This window comes from Triticum urartu, chromosome 1A, assembly GCF_056163025.1.
Source record: "Triticum urartu cultivar PI428250 chromosome 1A, HENAU_Tu73, whole genome shotgun sequence".
Classification (NCBI taxonomy): Eukaryota; Viridiplantae; Streptophyta; class Magnoliopsida; order Poales; family Poaceae; genus Triticum; species Triticum urartu.
Window position 1 is genome coordinate 8213608 of NC_141873.1, and position 18631 is coordinate 8232238.

General features: G+C 43.8%; 2 protein-coding genes across 4 annotated transcripts; one reads left to right on the forward strand and one right to left on the reverse strand.

The window, feature by feature from the left end:
* Positions 1 to 2307: 2307 nt before the first annotated feature.
* LOC125541748 (uncharacterized) lies at positions 2308 to 3585 on the reverse strand. The gene has a single exon (XM_048705089.2). It carries the CDS (start codon positions 3516 to 3518, stop codon positions 2478 to 2480), a length of 1041 nt encoding a protein of 346 aa, XP_048561046.2. The 5' UTR covers positions 3519 to 3585; the 3' UTR covers positions 2308 to 2477.
* A 451-nt stretch (positions 3586 to 4036) lies between these two features.
* On the forward strand, positions 4037 to 16317 carry LOC125514538 (uncharacterized). Of its 3 annotated transcripts, XM_087543679.1 has the most exons (14): positions 4037 to 4579; positions 5712 to 5773; positions 6682 to 6976; positions 7126 to 7281; positions 8709 to 8905; positions 9594 to 9714; positions 11940 to 11993; positions 12539 to 12581; positions 13019 to 13070; positions 13573 to 13709; positions 14563 to 14735; positions 14851 to 15051; positions 15766 to 16015; positions 16202 to 16317. In XM_087543679.1, exons 3-14 carry the CDS (start codon positions 6905 to 6907, stop codon positions 16315 to 16317), a joined length of 1572 nt encoding a protein of 523 aa, XP_087399805.1. In that variant the 5' UTR covers positions 4037 to 4579; positions 5712 to 5773; positions 6682 to 6904. The 3 variants fall into 3 exon arrangements, 1 of the variants encoding a protein (XP_087399805.1); XR_015616154.1 differs by lacking the exons at positions 6682 to 6976; positions 8709 to 8905; positions 9594 to 9714; ... (6 more) ...; positions 15766 to 16015; positions 16202 to 16317 and adding an exon at positions 5513 to 5588 and having other exon boundaries at positions 4081 to 4579; positions 6977 to 7576; XR_015616156.1 differs by lacking the exons at positions 6682 to 6976; positions 8709 to 8905; positions 9594 to 9714; ... (6 more) ...; positions 15766 to 16015; positions 16202 to 16317 and having other exon boundaries at positions 4065 to 4579; positions 6977 to 7576.
* The last annotated feature ends 2314 nt before the right edge of the window (positions 16318 to 18631 follow it).

An 18631-nucleotide genomic window follows, 5' to 3' on the forward strand; every position in this document is an offset into this window, starting at 1 on the left:
AAACAACGTCAGTCCGGGTTAGTTCCATTCAAATCATATAAGTCAGAGTCCAAAACAAGGGCAAAAGTGTTTGGAAAAGTAGATACGACGGAGACGTATCAGAGGCCTAACAACGTCTACAAGAAGAAGGTTGTGTAGTAGAAATCACCAACCTCCGGTGCCCATCTTCCGGTATATAAGTCATTTTGACCTATAAAAAAATAAGGAGAAGGCTTTCGGGACGGAGCGCTGCTGTCTCGAGGCGGAACTTGGGCAGGAGCACTTTTGCCCTCCGGCGGAGCGATTCCGCTGGGGGAACTTCCCTCCCGGACGGGGAAATCATCGTCATCATCATCACCAACAACTCTTCCATCTTGGGGAGGGTTATCTCCATCAACTTCTTCAAGAACACCATCTCATCTCAAACCCTAGTTCATCTCTTGTGTTCAATCTTGTTACCGGAACTATAGATTGGTGCTTGTGGGTGACTAGTAGTGTTGATTACATCTTGTAGTTGATTACTTTATGGTTTATTTGGTGGAAGATTATATGTTTAGATCCATTATGCTATTTAATACTCCTCTGAGCATGAGCATGTTTATCATTTGTGAGTAGTTACTTTCGTTCTTGAGGTTACAGGAGAAATCATGTTGCAAGTAATCATGTGAACTTCATATGTGTTCGATATTTTGATATTATATATGTTGTGATTCCCTTAGTGGTGCCATATGTGAATGTCGACTACATGACACTTCACCATATTTGGGCCTAAGCGAATGCATTGTGGAGTAGCAATTAGATGATGGGTTGCTAGAGTGACATAAACTTAAACCCCAGTTTATGCGCTATTCCGTAAGGGACCGATTGGATCCAAAAGTTTAATGCTATGGCTAGAATTTATTCATAATACTTTTCTCGTAGTTGCGGATGCTTGCGGGAGGGTTAATCATAAGTAGGAGGTTTGCTCAAGTAAGAACATCACCTAAGCACCGGTCCACCCACATATCAAATTATCAAAGTAGCAAACACAAATCGAACCAACATGACGAAAGTGACTAGATAAAAATCCCGTGTAGCCTCAAGAACGCTTTGCTTATCATAAGAGACTATTTTGGCATGTCCTTTTACCTCAAAAGGATTGGGCTACCTTGCTGCACTTTTGTTACTACTATTGTTACTTGTTACAAATTATCTTGCTATCAAACTGCTTCGCTACTTACAATTTCAGCACTTGCAGACATTACCTTACTGAAAACTACTTGTCATTTCCTTCTGCTCCTTATTGGGTTTAACACTCTTACTTATCGAAAAGAGCTACAATTGATCCCCTATACTTGTGGGCCATCATTACAACATCCAATCATCCATATAATCTATGTGGTTCTTCTGTTTTCTACCAGTCATATTTCATATGTGCATCAGAGGAAAAATGCTTTCAGCGGGCATGTTGGAGCGCGCATACCAAGTTCCCACATTGCAAATATGATCCTGGGCTCCTAGCCATTAATATGTTTAATTCCACATTGTCTTCATCTAATTTCTAAATGACTGGACAACCTGTTATATTCTTATAGAATTATGATCCGCCAAAACCATGTTTCTCTTGGTCTAATTTCTAAATGATAATGTGCAACATCTATCTGCTGGTGAACCTTTTTTTTTCTTCCGACTGTATCCCCTGCTGAACCTATTTTATGATAAGATTTTTTAGGGCATTTTTTGATGATTTTTTTCCTATAGCCCTTAAATAAAATCAAATATAATCAAGTGCAATTCACAGTAAGTTTTCTGCTCCTAGCTAGTTGTAAAGAACAAGTTCAATTCAGTATGATTTAGTTCTTGACATGACCGTGCTGCCAGCAACTCCTTTTCTCTAGCTAGCACAATAATTGTACTTGTTTGATGTAAAGGACATAAATACAAGGAAATAAATTGGAAGCTTATTTCAAATTAACTAGCTAGTGGTGTTTGTGAAGTTCAAGAAAAAGCTGGTCTTTTTCTCGACAAATAAGTTGACATGCAAAGAATCAATGAATGTATTTGCAAGAAAGAAAACATAATTATCAATAAAATTGGTTGTGATTGTCACTGTAGATAATGGTAGTAGCTAGTTGGAACTAGATACAAACCAATAAAATACAAGATCTCAAATCTCCAACCAATAAAGAGTTCAACCCAAATTTTACAATTACACTATTATCTTTAAATAGTGATTATTGTAATACATGGAGAATTAATTAATGCACTAGGTTGCGCTTGTGACCAGGCAAGACAAACTTATGAACTTGCAAGCATGGAAATCAGATCGACATCCACACAATGCCGATATGAACATTGTCTTGATACAAATTTATTTTATTTTATTTCAGAATTTAAACAACTAGTTTGAGCGGGTCACACATGACGTTGTGTGACACATTATTTGTCACCGCTACATCGACATATCCATCGACTAAACAACGGTGATCCAACTATATATTACTAGAGATCTTTTCTTATCAGTAGACACCAACTCCGATGCCAACGCCTAATGGCACACTAGTGGTGGTTTCGTACAACGGCACGTTGACACTGCACATCGTTGGCAGGTTACGGAGTGCAATGGAAGTCATCACCTCAAGCTGAGCTATCTGGTGTGGCTGCAAAAAGGTACCATGTGCCAATTGTTGTTGTTGAGGTTGTTGCCCGAGTTGCTGCTGCAACTCCTGTTGGGGTTGGGAGACACATTGGCCCAACTGTTGGGGTTGTTGTTGCAGATATTGGATGATACTCTGACCCTGTTGTTGTTGTTGTTGTTGTTGCTGCTGCTGCAGGATGATAGAGTAGACGATAGCACGGATTGACTCATGGCGGGATTGCTCGGGGATTTGCCGCAATTGCTGGCAACATTGTTGCTGCATCACATGGCAAATGCTCTGCTGCAACATTTGTGACCTAGCAAGACATCGCTGCATTGCCACAGGGATGCACTGCTGCTGGAGGAATACCTTGCATGGGTTTAGCTGCTGCAGAACAGATGGATGAATAACTGGTATTTGTTGTTGCTGTGAAAATGGTGGTTGTTGTTGCTGTGAAAATGGTGGTTGCTGCTGCTGTGAAATTGGTGGCTGTTGTGAAAACGGTGGTTGTTGTTGCTGTGTAAATGGTGGTTGTTGTTGCTGCGAAAATGGTGGTTGTTGTTGCTGCGAAAATGGTGGTTGTTGTTGCTGCGAATATGGTGGCTGTTGTTGCTGCGAATATGGTGCTTGCTGTTGCTGTGAAAATTGTGGTTGTTGTTGCTGTGAAAATGGTGGTTGTTGCTGCTGTGAAATTGGTGGTTGTTGTGAAAACGGTGGTTGTTGTTGCTGCGCAAATGGTGGTTGTTGTTGTTGTTGCGAAAATGGTGATTGCTGTTGCTGCGAAAATGGTGGTTGTTGTTGCTGTGAAAATGGTGGTTGTTGTTGCTGCGAAAATGGTGGTGCTTGTTGTTGCTGTGAAATTTGCGCAACGGCACTTGCCGCCGCAAGAGCGAGGAGGGCAAAGACGAGGAAGGTCTTCATTGTGGATTGGTGTTAACTAGTGTTGCTTGGCTTTGATGCTTGTACTTGTGATGATCTTTATACTTCATGCCTATTTATAGTTGCCGGGACACCACCTCTTTTCCTTCTTTGCACCGGCTTTAATAATTCTGTTTGGATGCATCTGAAATGAATTTTTTGGTACATTGTGTTGGGTTGCACTAGCTACAAAAGCGTACTTTTGGATTCATCATCAAAGTTGCTTTTTAGTTGTGCATATGATCATACACAAAGTACAGAAACCTCGATGTTTGGTACATATGACTTACCTTATTAACTTTACATGTCACGCACTTATCAGAATAGTATCACTTTTGCAACCGAGTTTGGAACCTTGTATAGGTTGTCAGCCGTAAACAAGAAAGGCAAAGCTTGTGTAGGACTAAGTTTGCAATTGTGTGTGGGCTGTTAAGATATGCTCGATTATTGAAGTCTTGCGTGTGGAGGGTTCTTCTAGACTCGGTTGCTTTTTATAAAACTAACTTTGTATTTTCCTCTAAGATGATAAGATGAACTGACGCCAACAGAGCATGACTTGACTCATCGAATTCCCTTTACATGTAAATGATGGTAGTTGCTTACAAGCTACTCCAACTAGCATATATCCGGTCCTAACTCTAGACACGTCATCATTAGTTCCATCTTCTGATTTCTTTGAGATAAATCATCAGTTCCATCTGTATGTGAAGGAATTTTTTTTGGGTGAAGGGAAATGATAGGTGGGGCTGGAACAGAGACCCACAGCCTCGAGCGAGTTATTAGGCCCAATATAAGAGTTGTGTGTTAGGCCACCAAATTAGAACTGGGCTATAGTTTTCGGAGGCCTCAACGTCACAAGCCCAGCCCACACTCGGCCGATCTGCATCGTCTTCATCTCCCCCTCCCCGTCCTCCTCGCCGGCCGGACCACTCGCCGGCGCAGCCTCTCCCGCACCCCGCCGCCCGCGGCTGCTCCACGTACGTGCGCGGCGGCGGAGGCGTCAGCAGCCTCCCTTCCATGCTCAGCATCTGAAGAAAGTCCGTCTTCGGTGCCGCGATATCCAAGTTAGTTATAGCATCCAGTCATCTGTATAATCTCAGTGTTTATTCTGTTTTGTACTGTCGTATTTCATATGTTCGTCAGAGGAAATGTGCTTTCTAGAGGCATGTTGCAGCTGGCCGAGTCCGAGATCTCATTTCATTTATATGGCCATAGGCAGCGATCAATAAAAGGGCACTGGAATTTATCTTCCAACGCCACTGTTGTTCTAGCTCTCTGTCTTTACTTTTGCTGCTTCTGTTGTATGGCTGCAAAGTTAGGCTTCATCTGATTTTAGTTAGTTAATCTGATCTTGTTAACCTGATAAAGAGAATTCCACCCTGCCCTTTATTCTGCTTCTACTTTTCACTGTCTCACAATAACGCAACATATTAAGCTCACCAAATTGTATCCCTCAAAAATAAAAATGCTCGCCAATTTGTATCACATACTCATACATGTATTTCATCGCGGAATAACAGGAGATTGTCAAGTTGTGTTTTACCATATCAGTGTATCATTTGCTCATATGAGCAAGAGATGGTCACCTGCCAGCTTATTTTGTTCATATCTGAGATCGATCATGCCTCCATTGTATGGTTAAGAAGTTAGGTTTCATCCGATTTTAGTTTGTTAAGCTGATCTCGTTAAACTAATAATAAGAACTCCATACAGTCGTTTATTCTGATCTTCATTGCCTCACAATAATAAGAGAACCTATTAAGCTCGTCGAAATTGTATCTCATACTCATACACATATCTTTGATCATCGAATAACATAAATTATCATATCAGTGCAAAAGTATATATCATTTGTCCATAATCCATATGCACAAGAGATAATTATCTGCCAGACAATTATTCTTATCTTTGAGATCCGATCCTGTACTCAATGCTAATTAGAGGTGTCATTAAGACAAGAAAATAACCACTTGCCCCCGGGTCTTGCTCGTTAGCAGAAAGCATGTGATGCATTCAAGTTTCAATGAATTCACGAAAACCAATATTGTGGTCTGCTGTCACCCTTGAGTTGAGGTAATTGTTTAATTTGCATTCTTGCGACTTCTTGTATTTGGAAAGAAAATTCATACTATTTTCCGACTTGCCAATGCATCGTCACTTCTAAAAACCAATATTGTGGTCCTCCTTGTGCGGCAGGTACTTGAGATGGATTGCATTCTGTAAGTGCACTGTATGTGTGCTCTCACCCAACAATGGAGGTAATTGTTAAGTTTGCATTCCTGCAACTTCTTGTATATATCTGGAAAGAAACTTCTTACTATTTGCTCAGTTCACAGCCAATGTATCTTTGCTTTTTTTCTTTTTTCTTTTTGCAACACAATGTATCTTCACTTTTGAAAAACTGCATTGGATGTACCGACATAAATATATAATATAATGATGATCTAATGGCAAATTATATGGCCATAGGCAGTGATGATCAATAAGAGGGCACATGAATTTATCTTCTAACGTATGCATCACTATTTGTTTAGCTCTCTGTCTTTATTTTTCCGCCGGCATTGTATGGTTAAAAGTTAGGTTTCATCTGGTTTAGTTAGTTAGGGGGATCTTGTTGTGCTCTCTATCCTTATTTTTGTGGCCTCCGTTGTATGGTTAAAAAGTTAGGTTTCATCTGGTTTTAGTTAGTTATAAGCGGATCTCTTTAAGCTCTCTATCTTTATTTTTGCTGCCTCCATTGTATGGTTAAAAAGTTAGGTTTCATCTGATTTTAGTAAGTTAAGCAGATCTCGTTAAGCTCTCTATCTTTATTTTTGCTGCCTCATTGTATGGTTAAAAAGTTGGGTTTCATCTGATTTTAGTTGGTTATAAGCGGATCTCGTTAAGGTGGTAAGAAGAACTTCCATATTGTCCCGCCTCACAATAACAGAACCTATTAACCTCGTCAAAATTGTATCTCATACTCATACATATCTTTCATTTTCGAATAACATGAATTATCATATCAGTACATATATCATCTGTCCATATGCACAAGAGATAATCATCTGCCAGCTGATTATTCTTATCCTTGAGAGCCGATCCTGTCCCTTCAATGTTAATTAGAGGTGTCACTATAAAAGACAAGAAAATAACCACTTGCCCCTGGGTCTTCTCTCGTCAGCAGAAACTTGCCCCCGGTGCTAGGGTTGAGGGACCCCTGGCGTCGCCCAGGGGGAGGCGGCGCGAGGGGAGGTGAGCTAGTTGCTCGTGCGCGGCCGCTGATTTGCTGCAGGTTTTGTGATATTTGGACGTTCGATGTACATTGAGATATTGGATTAACTTTGTTATGCCTATGAGATTTGTACATTGAGATATTGGAGGAACTACCACACATTTGCAAAGCAGCCATGGCTACTAGGATCATGGTTTTGCTTCTTCTCCTGCTCCTCTCATTCTCAGAGTCCACCACCCCTTACCAGGTGTTAGATTTCAACACGGCAACCCAGAGTACCGAGGAGCTTCACCAAGCTATGGAGCGGGCGTTTTGGCTCCTCTCCTTCCGGCGGTTCATCAGGCGAAGTGCATAGGAAGGCCAAATTTGTTGTTGCTGCGCGCTTCTGTGCTGAAGTGGACACGAAGCTATGGAGCGGAAGCTGATGTGCTGAAGCATTCTCTCATCTTCTTGTTGACTGCACTGGCAGACGGCCTGCAAGCTCGCTGCATCCTGGACGCGAAGGCCCAAGATGTTGCTGTCGTGCTCTTCCACGACGCGGGCGAGGAGGAGGTACCCCGGCATCACCCACCGCAGGCTCCCGTACTGCATGATGGAGCAATCGGGCACTGACATCTCTATTTGTCGAGGCATATAGTGCAATCTTATTACCCTAAAGCTTCCATGTATCTGTCGTTCGTCGGAGGGAGGATTCATGGCATATGTCATCGTCCTGGTTAATGTGGTCATCTGTTATCCAACCTTAATCCTTACTAGAACCGAGAATTACATAGGTAATGTGGGGCATTGGTGGCCATTACATATGTAATAGCTTAAATCGATTGAGAGAGAAGTTTACTTGCATTTATACTTATAGTAGTTCATATGAACAATCCATAATACTTACTAAAAAGTACGAGGGTAACGCAAGAATGAGATCAGATCTCAACAGGGAAATGAAATTAGCTCCTAATCAGCCAAATAGTGGATGTCAACCAATTTTTTTACTAACACGCAACTAATGACATACTCTACTGTATATCCAAATATGCCATATCAGACATCGGAAAAATGATTTTATTATATCTATAACAATAATGAATAATAGTTTCTTTTTGCGAAAATGATCTAACCAATTATAAAAGTACATTGGAACTATAAAGTATCTCCAACACAATAAAAATTATATCGAGATTCCGAAACCACTGAATGACCAAAACTACCGCCAAAATGAGCCACCGACATGCTGCTATCGCCACTCACCTACCGGAGCAGACTTGACATTGTCGATGAAAGCTGGGATGTCTTCATGCACGTGCTGCTAAGGACCAGCGCACTGGAGCCGTAGTCGTTGCCATGAAACCCTTGAATAAATCTGAGCTTGGTAGGAAAATTAGTGACCCACTGAAAATGACAGCTCCATTTTACTCGGCATAGGTGAAGGCACAACAAACCGCATCAACAGGTACAAAACAAAGGATGTCCATGGGGTGCCATCCGGACCGCGCCACCGGCTCATAGCTACATCAATGCCCCTGTCAATGTGCCCAAACCAGCGGAGGCACGGATCCTCCGATGAGGAGATGGTCAGGGCGATGCGGCTGGGATCTAGCCGGGGACGTGGGGCTAGGAGGCAGCTCACGGGGCATCGTGTACTTTTGAGCCCTCATCACATGGCTCAGTTAGGCCAGTGAAATCTCCTGAATAGCGAGGGCTACCCTGCCTCCCCTTTGTGTACTTCATCTCCTGTTCCGTGTCCCAAAGGGCCGACTATACACTACTAGGGAAAAGCCTAGTAGTAGCGAGGGTTAAATAGCTAGTAGTAGCACGGGCGCTCGCGCTACTACTACGGCGCTATAGCTAACTTATAGTAGTTGCGCGGATGTGCCCGTGCTACTACTACGTCTGTTAGTAGTAGCGTGGGTACCACCCACACTACTACTATTAATTTCAAAAACAAAAAGAATCTCGATGTCGTGCGTGCTGTCAATTAATGGCAGCAATGGTTTGATCCAGCGACGACAGGGGTCGCCGGAGCTGCAGAAGGGCAGTGGCAGAACAGATCCGGCGCCGACTGTTGTAGAGGGCCCGGATCCATGGCCGAGCAAGGCAGCGGCATGGGGCTCCTCTTTGCAACCAAGGCAGCAAGCTCCTGGTCGTCCATGGTGATGACCTACACGGGCAAGGACATGGGATGGTGAGTCAAACCAGAGGGAGAGAGAAAAAGAAAAACGAGGGAGACAGGAAGGAGATGGAGGTACCAGCAGGGTTGGTCGCCGTTGGTGAGGTGCTCCGGCGTGGTGGCATGGAGATGCGGGGAACACCTACGAGCTCCGAGAAGCCGGCGGCGCGAGGTGGCCAGCCTCTTTTGGCGCCATGGAGGAGGAGGCGCGCATGCATAGGAGGTCCATGTGAGAGCCTATGGAGAGAGAGGGGGAGAGGAAGGATTTGGGGGAGGAGATGGGGATTTCAGAGCTCTTCAAAAACCATGTAGTTAGTAGCAGCGTGGGTTTATAGCCCTCGCTACTACTATCAACTTAGTAGTAGTGCGTGTTTATACCCCTCGCTACTACTATGGCATGTCCCAGGAGGGGTAAAAACCTGCGCTAGGGTAAAAATCCACGCTACTAGTAAGTAGTAGTAGTGAGGGGTATAAACCCGCGCTACTAGTAAGCGTTTGCCTAGCCTTTCCCTAATAGTGATACTGCGGTTTTGGCAAGATTTCAATCAGCCCTAATGTGGTGTTTCCCATCCAATTTACGTGTTATTGAGTTTTGTGTGTTTTTAAAAAGAACTAGCCCTATCCAGGTTCGTGGGTTGATGACTGGTTATTTTAATTTGACTTCCCTTCAACCAAACACGACATTTCTCTGCTTTTTTGGCAGGAGATCAGAAACTAAACATGATTCTCTCCCAGCAAAAGAAGAAAAAACTAAACATGATCTAGATTATGTACAATTACAATATCTTATGTCGATACACCTATTTAGCATTTGTGTGTCTATTGTAAGAACTGAATGGGTCATTAATATATTGAATTGGGTCCACTCTTCGTCATGCAGTTTTCGTTGCCCAACTACAAAGCAATTCATGCTAATTTTTCCATTAAACTATATGGTCACTTGTATGCAAGTAGCCCTACTATTTCACACAAATTTTGTTGACTACTCACATGATAAACAAATGATAACGGCTCCTGAATGCATGCTTAACAGTTCACGCCTATTACGTGCTTACCTGAATGGAAAACGATCTTAACAAAGACTGCAATATATATAAGTCAGGCCTATATATATGTACTCAATCACCTGAACTGCCTTAGCTAGGATGCAAAAGTGAGTGTTATATGAGAGGTTTCGAATTTATTTTATGCTCTATTCCGTTTCTATCAATCTGCTTGAAATATTGGAGGAAAACAAAAAAAAACCTATTTAGCTGCCATAATCGCGTGCTGGACCATGAACAACACATTTATGACCCGCCTGCGTGGTTATCAAAATATCTATTAGTTTGCGTCCTTCCTTGCGGAGACATTTATGTTTGGAGAGGAGCAACCATTTGAATATCAGTCTAACAGCTTGCGGTGGAAGCCTCGTTCAGGTTGTCCAACTGTTTCTCATTATATCCCCGATACGATTGATTCTTGGGCCCTCGCAAACCATTACTGTGAGGTCACGCTTGGCATTCCTTGCTTTTTCTCTATTAGCCTCGATGCGCGGCATGCGCGAGTACTCCACAAGGACCTTTGCTGCTTCCAATGCCACTTCCTCCGCGAGTACTCCCTATTGATTCTTGGGCTCCGCAAGTACTCCGCAAAGACCCCGATCGTGTGGCACGAAGCAAATGTGCCCACACGTCCTGGCCCAGCTACGTTAGTTACCCGCGGGATGACTCTTTAGTTACCTCGGGGGATGGCAACTTTAGTTATTCGGGATGGCAAATATAGTTGTAAAAGCATGTCAACTCTCTCTGTTTTGGTTAACTATAGTTGCCATGTCTAATTTATGGTAGTTGCCGCGTGTAATCAAATCATAGTTGCCGTGTGTGATTAACTACTTGCCACATGTGGTCAAACAATAGTTTCCATGTGTGTTTACATAATTGCCACATGTGGTCCAACCATAGTTGCCATGTATGGCTAATCATAGGTGCCATGTGTGTTTACATGGTTGCCACGTACGCACAACTGCGGTTGCCATCTACAAACGAATCATAGTTGCCATGTGTGTTTACCTAGTTGCCACATACGTGCAATTGTAGTTATCATCTATCACTGTACGAGCGTCGTGTGGGCGAAGAGTAGTTCACCCACACACGCGTGGACTGGATGGTGACTGTGTGCATGGGAACTAGTTCGCCCACACGGCGCAGCTGGCAACCGCGCGCTGTGGGTCGTGTGGGCGAGCGCTCTAACGCCCACACAACACGCTAGGCCTACTGGCACTGAAATTCCAATAGATTCCTTTAAGATTCATGCAAAACATAACAGACGGAGACCAACGCGTGTGGGCGTTATCATTTTTCTTGTTGTTTTGAATCGGATATCTGTGCAACTGTAAATTTGACCCAAATTATATGGACTGCTGCAATCTGTCGTGGACTTGTGGTTCACCCCTGTTTGGCGACTCTTATGGTGCACTCTGGTTAGTTTCTTGGTCATCGCTTTGTATTTGTTGCCCAGATGAAATTTGAGTTTTCAACCCACTCCAGTTTACAATTGTAATTATGTGTAATAAGTATTTGTTTTCTTATTTATTTTCATGGTAAACTCGATTGGTCTCATTTTCACCGTCTTAGAAGAGATAAGTTTTAGGTGCCACAAAAAAATATACTCAGATCCTTCCATTTTTGCATTTACTCGGTGTTGACACTCAAAAGTGGCATAAACATAAATGTGGCTCAAAAGAGTGCTCAGCGTGTTGAAAGTTGCTGCTCGGGGTACTGATCGGCCGGTTACACACCCAAGACCACCAGAGAAGGAGAAGTGTTCTCCATGAAAAATCTTCATCTCGTCAAGGCGCATGATTTTGATATTTGAATCACCTCAATCCAATGTCGTATTCAAAATTTACACCCAAAGCAGTGCATCCCTGCCACTAATAAAAAGTTTCAGCCGGCACCAAACACCCATATAGCAATGTCGACAGATTTGGAAGCCTGACTGTCCAGCAAAAGTACACTATCTCTAGTAGAGGAGTGGATGTTGATACAAGGCATGTCGTCTGTTTCAGTTGGTCGTCCGGTTTGCACAGCTTAAGATGGTTAAGCAGCAGCAACAGCAGCAGGTGAGGCTTTCATGTTGGAGGAGGTGCGCATGTTGAAAATGTGATGGTCCTATGAGAAACGGGTGACGACAGACATTGGCAGTGCTCCTGGTGCTGAAAATTGTATGTCTGCCTGTGGAGGAATTTCAGTTTCAGATTCGGTGGTTTGAAACAGATTTTGATTGCTTCGAATAATGTACTAGGTTTTCATCTTCAGATTGTAATCAATCAGCTTGGTTGAACTTTGACCTCTATCTTGTTTAGATACTTGTAATGTGAATTTATTATCAGCTTCAACATTTCCAGGGTTTTGGAGAAGCTAGGATACTCAAGTTTGTGAGCATTTATGTCTAATTTTAGTTTTGTTACTTAGTTGAGACATTGTCCCGTGCAGATGCTTGTTAGACCGTAAAATTGACTTCCTGGAGTAATATTGACAGCTGAGATGGGAGCCGCTGGTCTCAGACTCCTTGTTGGGGAGCAAGTTGCAAAAGTAGATAACAGAGTAATAAAAAGTGCTTACTGATCACTAACATGTGCTCTGCTTGTACCATTGTTATGTTTAGGAGATGGAGGCCACGGAAGGAAAGCTTGTTTTTGGCGTGACAGGTAGAGAGAGGTTTGGCTGGTGAGGTGATGAAGAAACTGAAGATTTAGAACAATTAGTAGCTATGTATGTGGTGATGTTAGGATTTGGTGCGATGTCTGTTTGGTATTAGGCCCGGATATTCGGCACATCTTTATCAAGGGGATAGGAGTAGCAACATGTGTTGTCTAGATGGTGGTTTCAGGCTGACTGACGTATTACTTTGTATGTTCTTTGAGAATAATTAATGATATGGCTGCATGCATCCTCCAGATGCAGAGGCCGGTGTTTATCCTCCTTAAATAAATGTATGTGGTCGTCTGGGAATTTTTTGCTGTTCTATTATGGATTTGATTTCAATAGAGATATCTTTCATGAGCTCGTTTAGCAAGGAATCGTGTTTTGTTTCAGTCTGTAAGCGCTCCATATATACTTCTTGCAAAACCATGCTTCCCTGCAGGTACAGGGTCCACATGGCGACCCTATGATGGACCTGTCCTCAAGTACGTACGGTGAGTAACGAATCAAAACTCCCAACACATTTAGTACTTTGCTGATCTCATGTTATTATGCATCTGACTCGAGAGGCTATTTATTGTCAGAGGCCTTGACGAACAATGTGAATGATACCCATGGATGGATCTCAGGAACTTGGCGGCAGATTTGGAAGCTCGACTGTTCAGGCAGACTGTTTCAGGTGGTCGTTTGGTTTGCACGGTGTAAGATGGTTAAGTAGCAGCAGCAGGTGTGGCTTTCATGTTGAACGCGATGGCCCTATGAGAAACGGGCGAAGGCAGACATTTACAGTGCTCTCGTTCTAAAAACTGTATGTTTGTCTATGGAGGAATTTCAGTTTCAGATTCAACCGCACCGAACAGAATTGTCCTTCATCTATACTCAGATATGTGAGCTATCTTTAATGTATCTAGTATTGGTATTGTTATTTGGTTGAGAAGAAATCGGCCTTTAACTTGTTCAAGAAACTTTTTCAACTGTAATTTTTATCTGTTTCAGTGCAGATAGTAGGGCTATAATGCTGGGTTACTGTGGAGTTGTTGGCGGGGTATATTCATCCATTTTGCAATATGAACTAGGTTTGGACTTGTTGAGAAGCTTTCCAGCATTCTCTAGATTGGAGCCTGCTGAAGAATGTGAGTCTGCTAGCTAGGGGAATAATTGCTTCTAAAACTGTACTGAACCTGCAGTTGCTCTAGATCGAGAATTGTTAGGGCCTGCGGCGTCGAGTCGAGTCGAGCATAGCTGCTGAGTCACATCATTTAGATTTGGTTGGCTGCTGGTCATTTGGGTGGGTGTCTACAACAACAGGCAGGGGTCGGCAGTTCAGTGTCATGGCCGCTTATGCCCAGTAGTGCTCTCTAGATATCCGATTAACTTCCACCATATTTCCTCTCAAGATCATTTTTTTCTTCCCAACCTACTGATAATATGTTCAAATTTCAGTAGCCACGGGGCGGTTGGGTTTGGAATGTACTCTAAAAATATATAGAGTTGCGCTTATGTATTACAAATGTAGAAACGAATGGAGTACAAAGTTGAAACACTTATCTTGGAAAGGACTCAGTACATATTTACGTAGCCAGAGATCGATTTTTGAGAAACCCATTTCTTGGTGATGTTTTCTGCGCAAATTTTTTTTCAGATTTGTGCTTTTTTTTCTTTTACTTTCTCATAGTTTTTGTTTGCAATTTTTTATTATGGCGTTTCTGCAAGTTCTATCGACAGGATGGTGGGTAAGAGCAAGGGGAAAAAGGCTGCAGCAACCGCAAAAGAAGACGATGTTATATCCGGGAAGCGCCGACGAACTGTTCCCAAGAAATTCGAATCCCCCTTTGCATTTGACAAGCCCAGCAAGCGAACGCACGTGGTACTAAGCCATCCGGCAACACTACCGCAACTAGAGGTACCGTTACTAGCTAACTTAGTGCTTAATTTACTACCATTTTATGTACTCACCGTTCTTGACGTTCGTAATTTATCGTGCAGCTCTGTTTAGTGACCATGACGTGGAAGGCTCTGTTAAGGACGAATTGACACCGGAACTCATCGATGCTGCTGTTACATTTGTGGAGGCAGCTGCTTGGTCTGAGAAGAATATGACAAAAAGAGTTTACTACAATGAACGTGGCACCTCTGTGATTGTGGAGAGTATACGACCGGTACTTGAGCATACATGGCCGGCGGATGACGTAAGATCTATTACCATGTTCTGCTATTTAAGTGCATAATCTAGGTGTCACCTATGAACATAAAATGTTCTATTATTTTACGCAGATTATCGATGCTTACCAGACACATTTGGCTCTACGCATTGGTCATGATCGGCACCTCTGTCCAGCCTGGAGGTCCAAATACCTTGTTGATCGTGCTAAGGCACGAGACAATCCTAAACCGTCGAAATACAACATGGATAGTGCGCTGAGCAGAGCTGGAGCAGTACGTAGGGTTCTGGACGAGTATACCGTCCGTGATAAGGTACGATATGTTATTACTAGTTCATTAACACTCATTTTAACAAGCATAATTGCATCTGATTACAAGTGTGTTCCACATTTTAGCCGTTTATCCCGTTGAACGTCGGCAATACACACTAGATCACCATGGTGATGCACAACCGCAAGAAAGAATTCCGAGTTTTTGATTCTCTCTATCCTGTCGAGTTCTCTCTCGACACTATGAAAGCACTGGTACTCTCCCCAACATTGAGCATTCTTCATATGAAATGTCATATGGTTTCTCACTACTACTTTCTTTGAAATAGCGACTAGCAATAGCAATTGATATTTTTTCGTCAAGCCTATATATATGAAGAATGTCAGAGTTAGTCCACGGATCTTCTTGGAGTGAGGCAATCGTGCCCACTGCTGTATCAGAGTTGTCATCCTCACCCATGAATCAGTTTTGTCCATGCCTAGAATATCTATGGTTATTTAGATGTGGAAATTTACCAGCGGTTCTAAATCTTCCTCCCTCCTTAGAGACCATACATATTTGTTGTTGTAGTAGTATTCAAGCCCTATCATGTCAGTTGGATGGGCTCCAGAAACCACAAGTCACTGTTTCCATAAATTCTCCAGAGCCATCAGCAGTAGCAGAGAGCATTCACTTCCTCCTCATCTTGAATATCTGAATATATGGTCCTGTGATAGCATGTTGGGGGGGATCCTCCGCCTGCCCACATCCCTCGAGACGCTAGATATTATGGGCAATAGTCGGTTGACGTCGCTGGAGTCAATGTCAGCAGAGCACCCCCCATCGTTGGAAACCCTTTCTCTTTTTGACTGCACTACCCTGGCATCCCTGCCAAATGAGCCACAAACATATGGGTCTCTCAAAAATCTTACAATATTTGGCTGTCCAGCTATAAAGATCCTCCCTAGATGCCTGCAGCAACGACTGGACAGCCTTGACTACAAATGGCTAGATGCCCGTTATGAAGGTATGATGCACATTTCTCTATCTATGGCACATATGACCAACCAAAGTAGTCATCCATCCCATCGCAGTCAACATATTTGTTTAAAGTTTTTTCTCCATTGTTTTAATGTCACGAGGTAGAAATTTGCATGTTACATTACTTTGTACATGCTTGTTCCCTGACCTCATTTGTGATATCAATGTGCAGTAATGGCGTTTAAACCGAATACATGGAAGGAGATACCAAGACTATCCCGTGAGCAGAGGGAGGCCGCTCGAGAAGCCAGGCAACGCCAGCGAATAGCAAGATTATTCCGTGTGTAGGGCATGTATTTTGTTTGTTGGCTTCAAATAGTGTACCAGGTGATTGTTATGTGCTTGGTTGGACTTTGACCTGTATCTTCTTCTTCAGATATGCTCCTAATTGTAATGTGAATTAGTTCATCTCCTTAAAACATTTCCCGGGTTTATGCCTCCCTGATGGTTGCTCTGCTCTGCTAGCTAGGGGAATACTGACTTGTAATTGCTTATAAAACTGAACTGTACAGCAGTCGCTCTCGATGGAGAATTGTTGGGGCCTGTGATGCTTGGCATTGAGGCGAGGGTCGCTGGATTTGGTTCGCTGCTGCTCCTTTGGGTGGGTGGGTGCAACAGGCAGGGGTCAGCAGTCTACTGTCATGTTCGCTGTAGCTCACTAATGCTCTAGATATCTGAATAACTTGCATCAGAGTTCCTCTGAAGATGAAATTTTTCCCCTCAACCTGCTGATTTGTGCCTCACACTTGTGAGCTAGCTATGTACGTAGATCTAGTTCTAGCGTCGTCACCTTGTTGACAGGGCCACCCGAGGCGGCCGGAATACCACCGCCGTTGCCTCGATCTTTGCCGGATGGAAGCACAGGGGAGTTGCATCTGGCGCATCCGCGATCTCCCGGCATCCTAGCGGCGCGGGGCCATTGGGAAGAAAGGGAGGATCGACGAGATCGGACGGCGCGCGGAGCGATCAGCCGCACGGCGCGATCGGTCTAGGAGAGGGAAGATGGGCACAATGGCAGGCGATCTTCTCCGACGAGACGGATCCGGGCGTTTGGATCGACGGACGGCTTCGATTCACACCGCACTCGCGGTGGCTGGTTCTTCTCGATCTGGAGAACGATATCCTCGCCGGCGACTATCTACCGGAAAGCAACACGATTGAGGTAGGTTTGAATTTCAAACTTGATGCTTTTGACATCGTTGTTGGCGAGCGTGTGCAGCTGGATTTGCGAACGAAGACACCAGCGATGATTGATCTGACGGAACCGGCGATACATGCACGATTGGGTGGACGTTTTTGGGCACTCTTGAAGAGTGACGACGAAGATCAGGTGGACAGCCACGTCCCCACCGCCTCCACGGTCACCGGTCAGGGTGGACACGGTCCGGGCCGGTCCGGTCCCGGTCCGAGCCGACGTTTGGACCGGCCGCCGGCGGTCCGGGCCGGACCGGACCGAGCAGCATCACGGTCCTGATTTCAGGGACCGGACCGGCGATGAAGAAGCCCGGGCCGGACCGAGCGGCCCGGCCAACGATCATCGGCGGCGACTTGCACGGGTGCAGCGGCGAGGTGTAGGACGTGCGCGGGTGCTGTGGCGAGGAAGGTGACATGCGCGAGCGCCGGTGTCGAGGTGGGCAACGTGTCGTGGGAAGTGCGTGGGCGCCGCGGTTCTTTGCCATGAACGTGCACATGTCTGTTTATTAGGGCATGTACAATGGTTGATAAGATAGTCTTATCTTAAGTCTTGCATGTAATTTAGAGATGACAAAAACATATGTCTACAATGGGTTATATCTTAGTCTTGTCTTCAATAACTAGCAATTCCTTAAAACATGGTGAGACAAATTGTGCTAAGAGATCATCACTTGTCTTATCTTAAATAAGAGAAGGCAAGCCTTTTCTTACGAGATCTCTCTCCTCCACCTTATCATTTATCCTATATGGCACTCCTAAGATAGCACCATTGTACATGCCCTTAGCAGTTTTTCTGTTGCATGCAAGTAATCTATTGTGTGCATGAGCCCACGATTTCTCGTGTGCAGGCCTTCCGTGATTAGCGGATCAAATCGGACGTGCAGTTAGGGCATGTACAATGGTCGATAAGATAGTTTTATCTTATGTTTTGCATGTAATTTAGAGATGACAAAGAAAAATGTCTACAATGGGTCATCTCTTAGCCTTATCTTCAATAACTAGCAATTCATAAAAATGTGATGAGACATATTGTGCTAAGAGATCATCTCTTGTCTTATCTTAAATAAGAGAAGACAAGCCTTCTCTTATGAGTTCTCTCTCTCCTCCACCTCATCATTTATCCTACGTGGCACTCTTAAGATAGCACCATTGTATATGCCCTTAATCGTCAAATGGTGACGTGATTTTTGGATCAAACCCTGTTTCTCTGGTACTTTCAGTTTTCTGTTTTGACTGAAGAAAAGGAAACGGCACCAGGGGATCGTGCGTGACGTGATTATAGGAAGCTGACGGTATAAAATCTAGCACTTCCAAAACAAGACTTGCCTGATTTGTTGGACGAGAAAATCACAGCCCAGCGTTTCTCCCACGATCTGAAAATCACGGCCAAGCGTTTGCGTACGTGCGT

Coding starts and splice junctions, on each gene's coding strand:
- LOC125541748 (XM_048705089.2), bottom strand. CDS start 3,518: ATGAAGACCTTCCTCGTCTTTGCCCTCCTCGCTCTTGCGGCGGCAAGT.
- LOC125514538 (XM_087543679.1), top strand. CDS start 6,905: ATGGCTACTAGGATCATGGTTTTGCTTCTTCTCCTGCTCCTCTCATTC. Junction 9,715..11,939: donor TTAGCATTTGTGTGTCTATT/GTAAGAACTGAA, acceptor CGTCTGTTTCAG/TTGGTCGTCCGGTTTGCACA. Junction 12,582..13,018: donor GCTTGTTTTTGGCGTGACAG/GTAGAGAGAGGT, acceptor GCTTCCCTGCAG/GTACAGGGTCCACATGGCGA.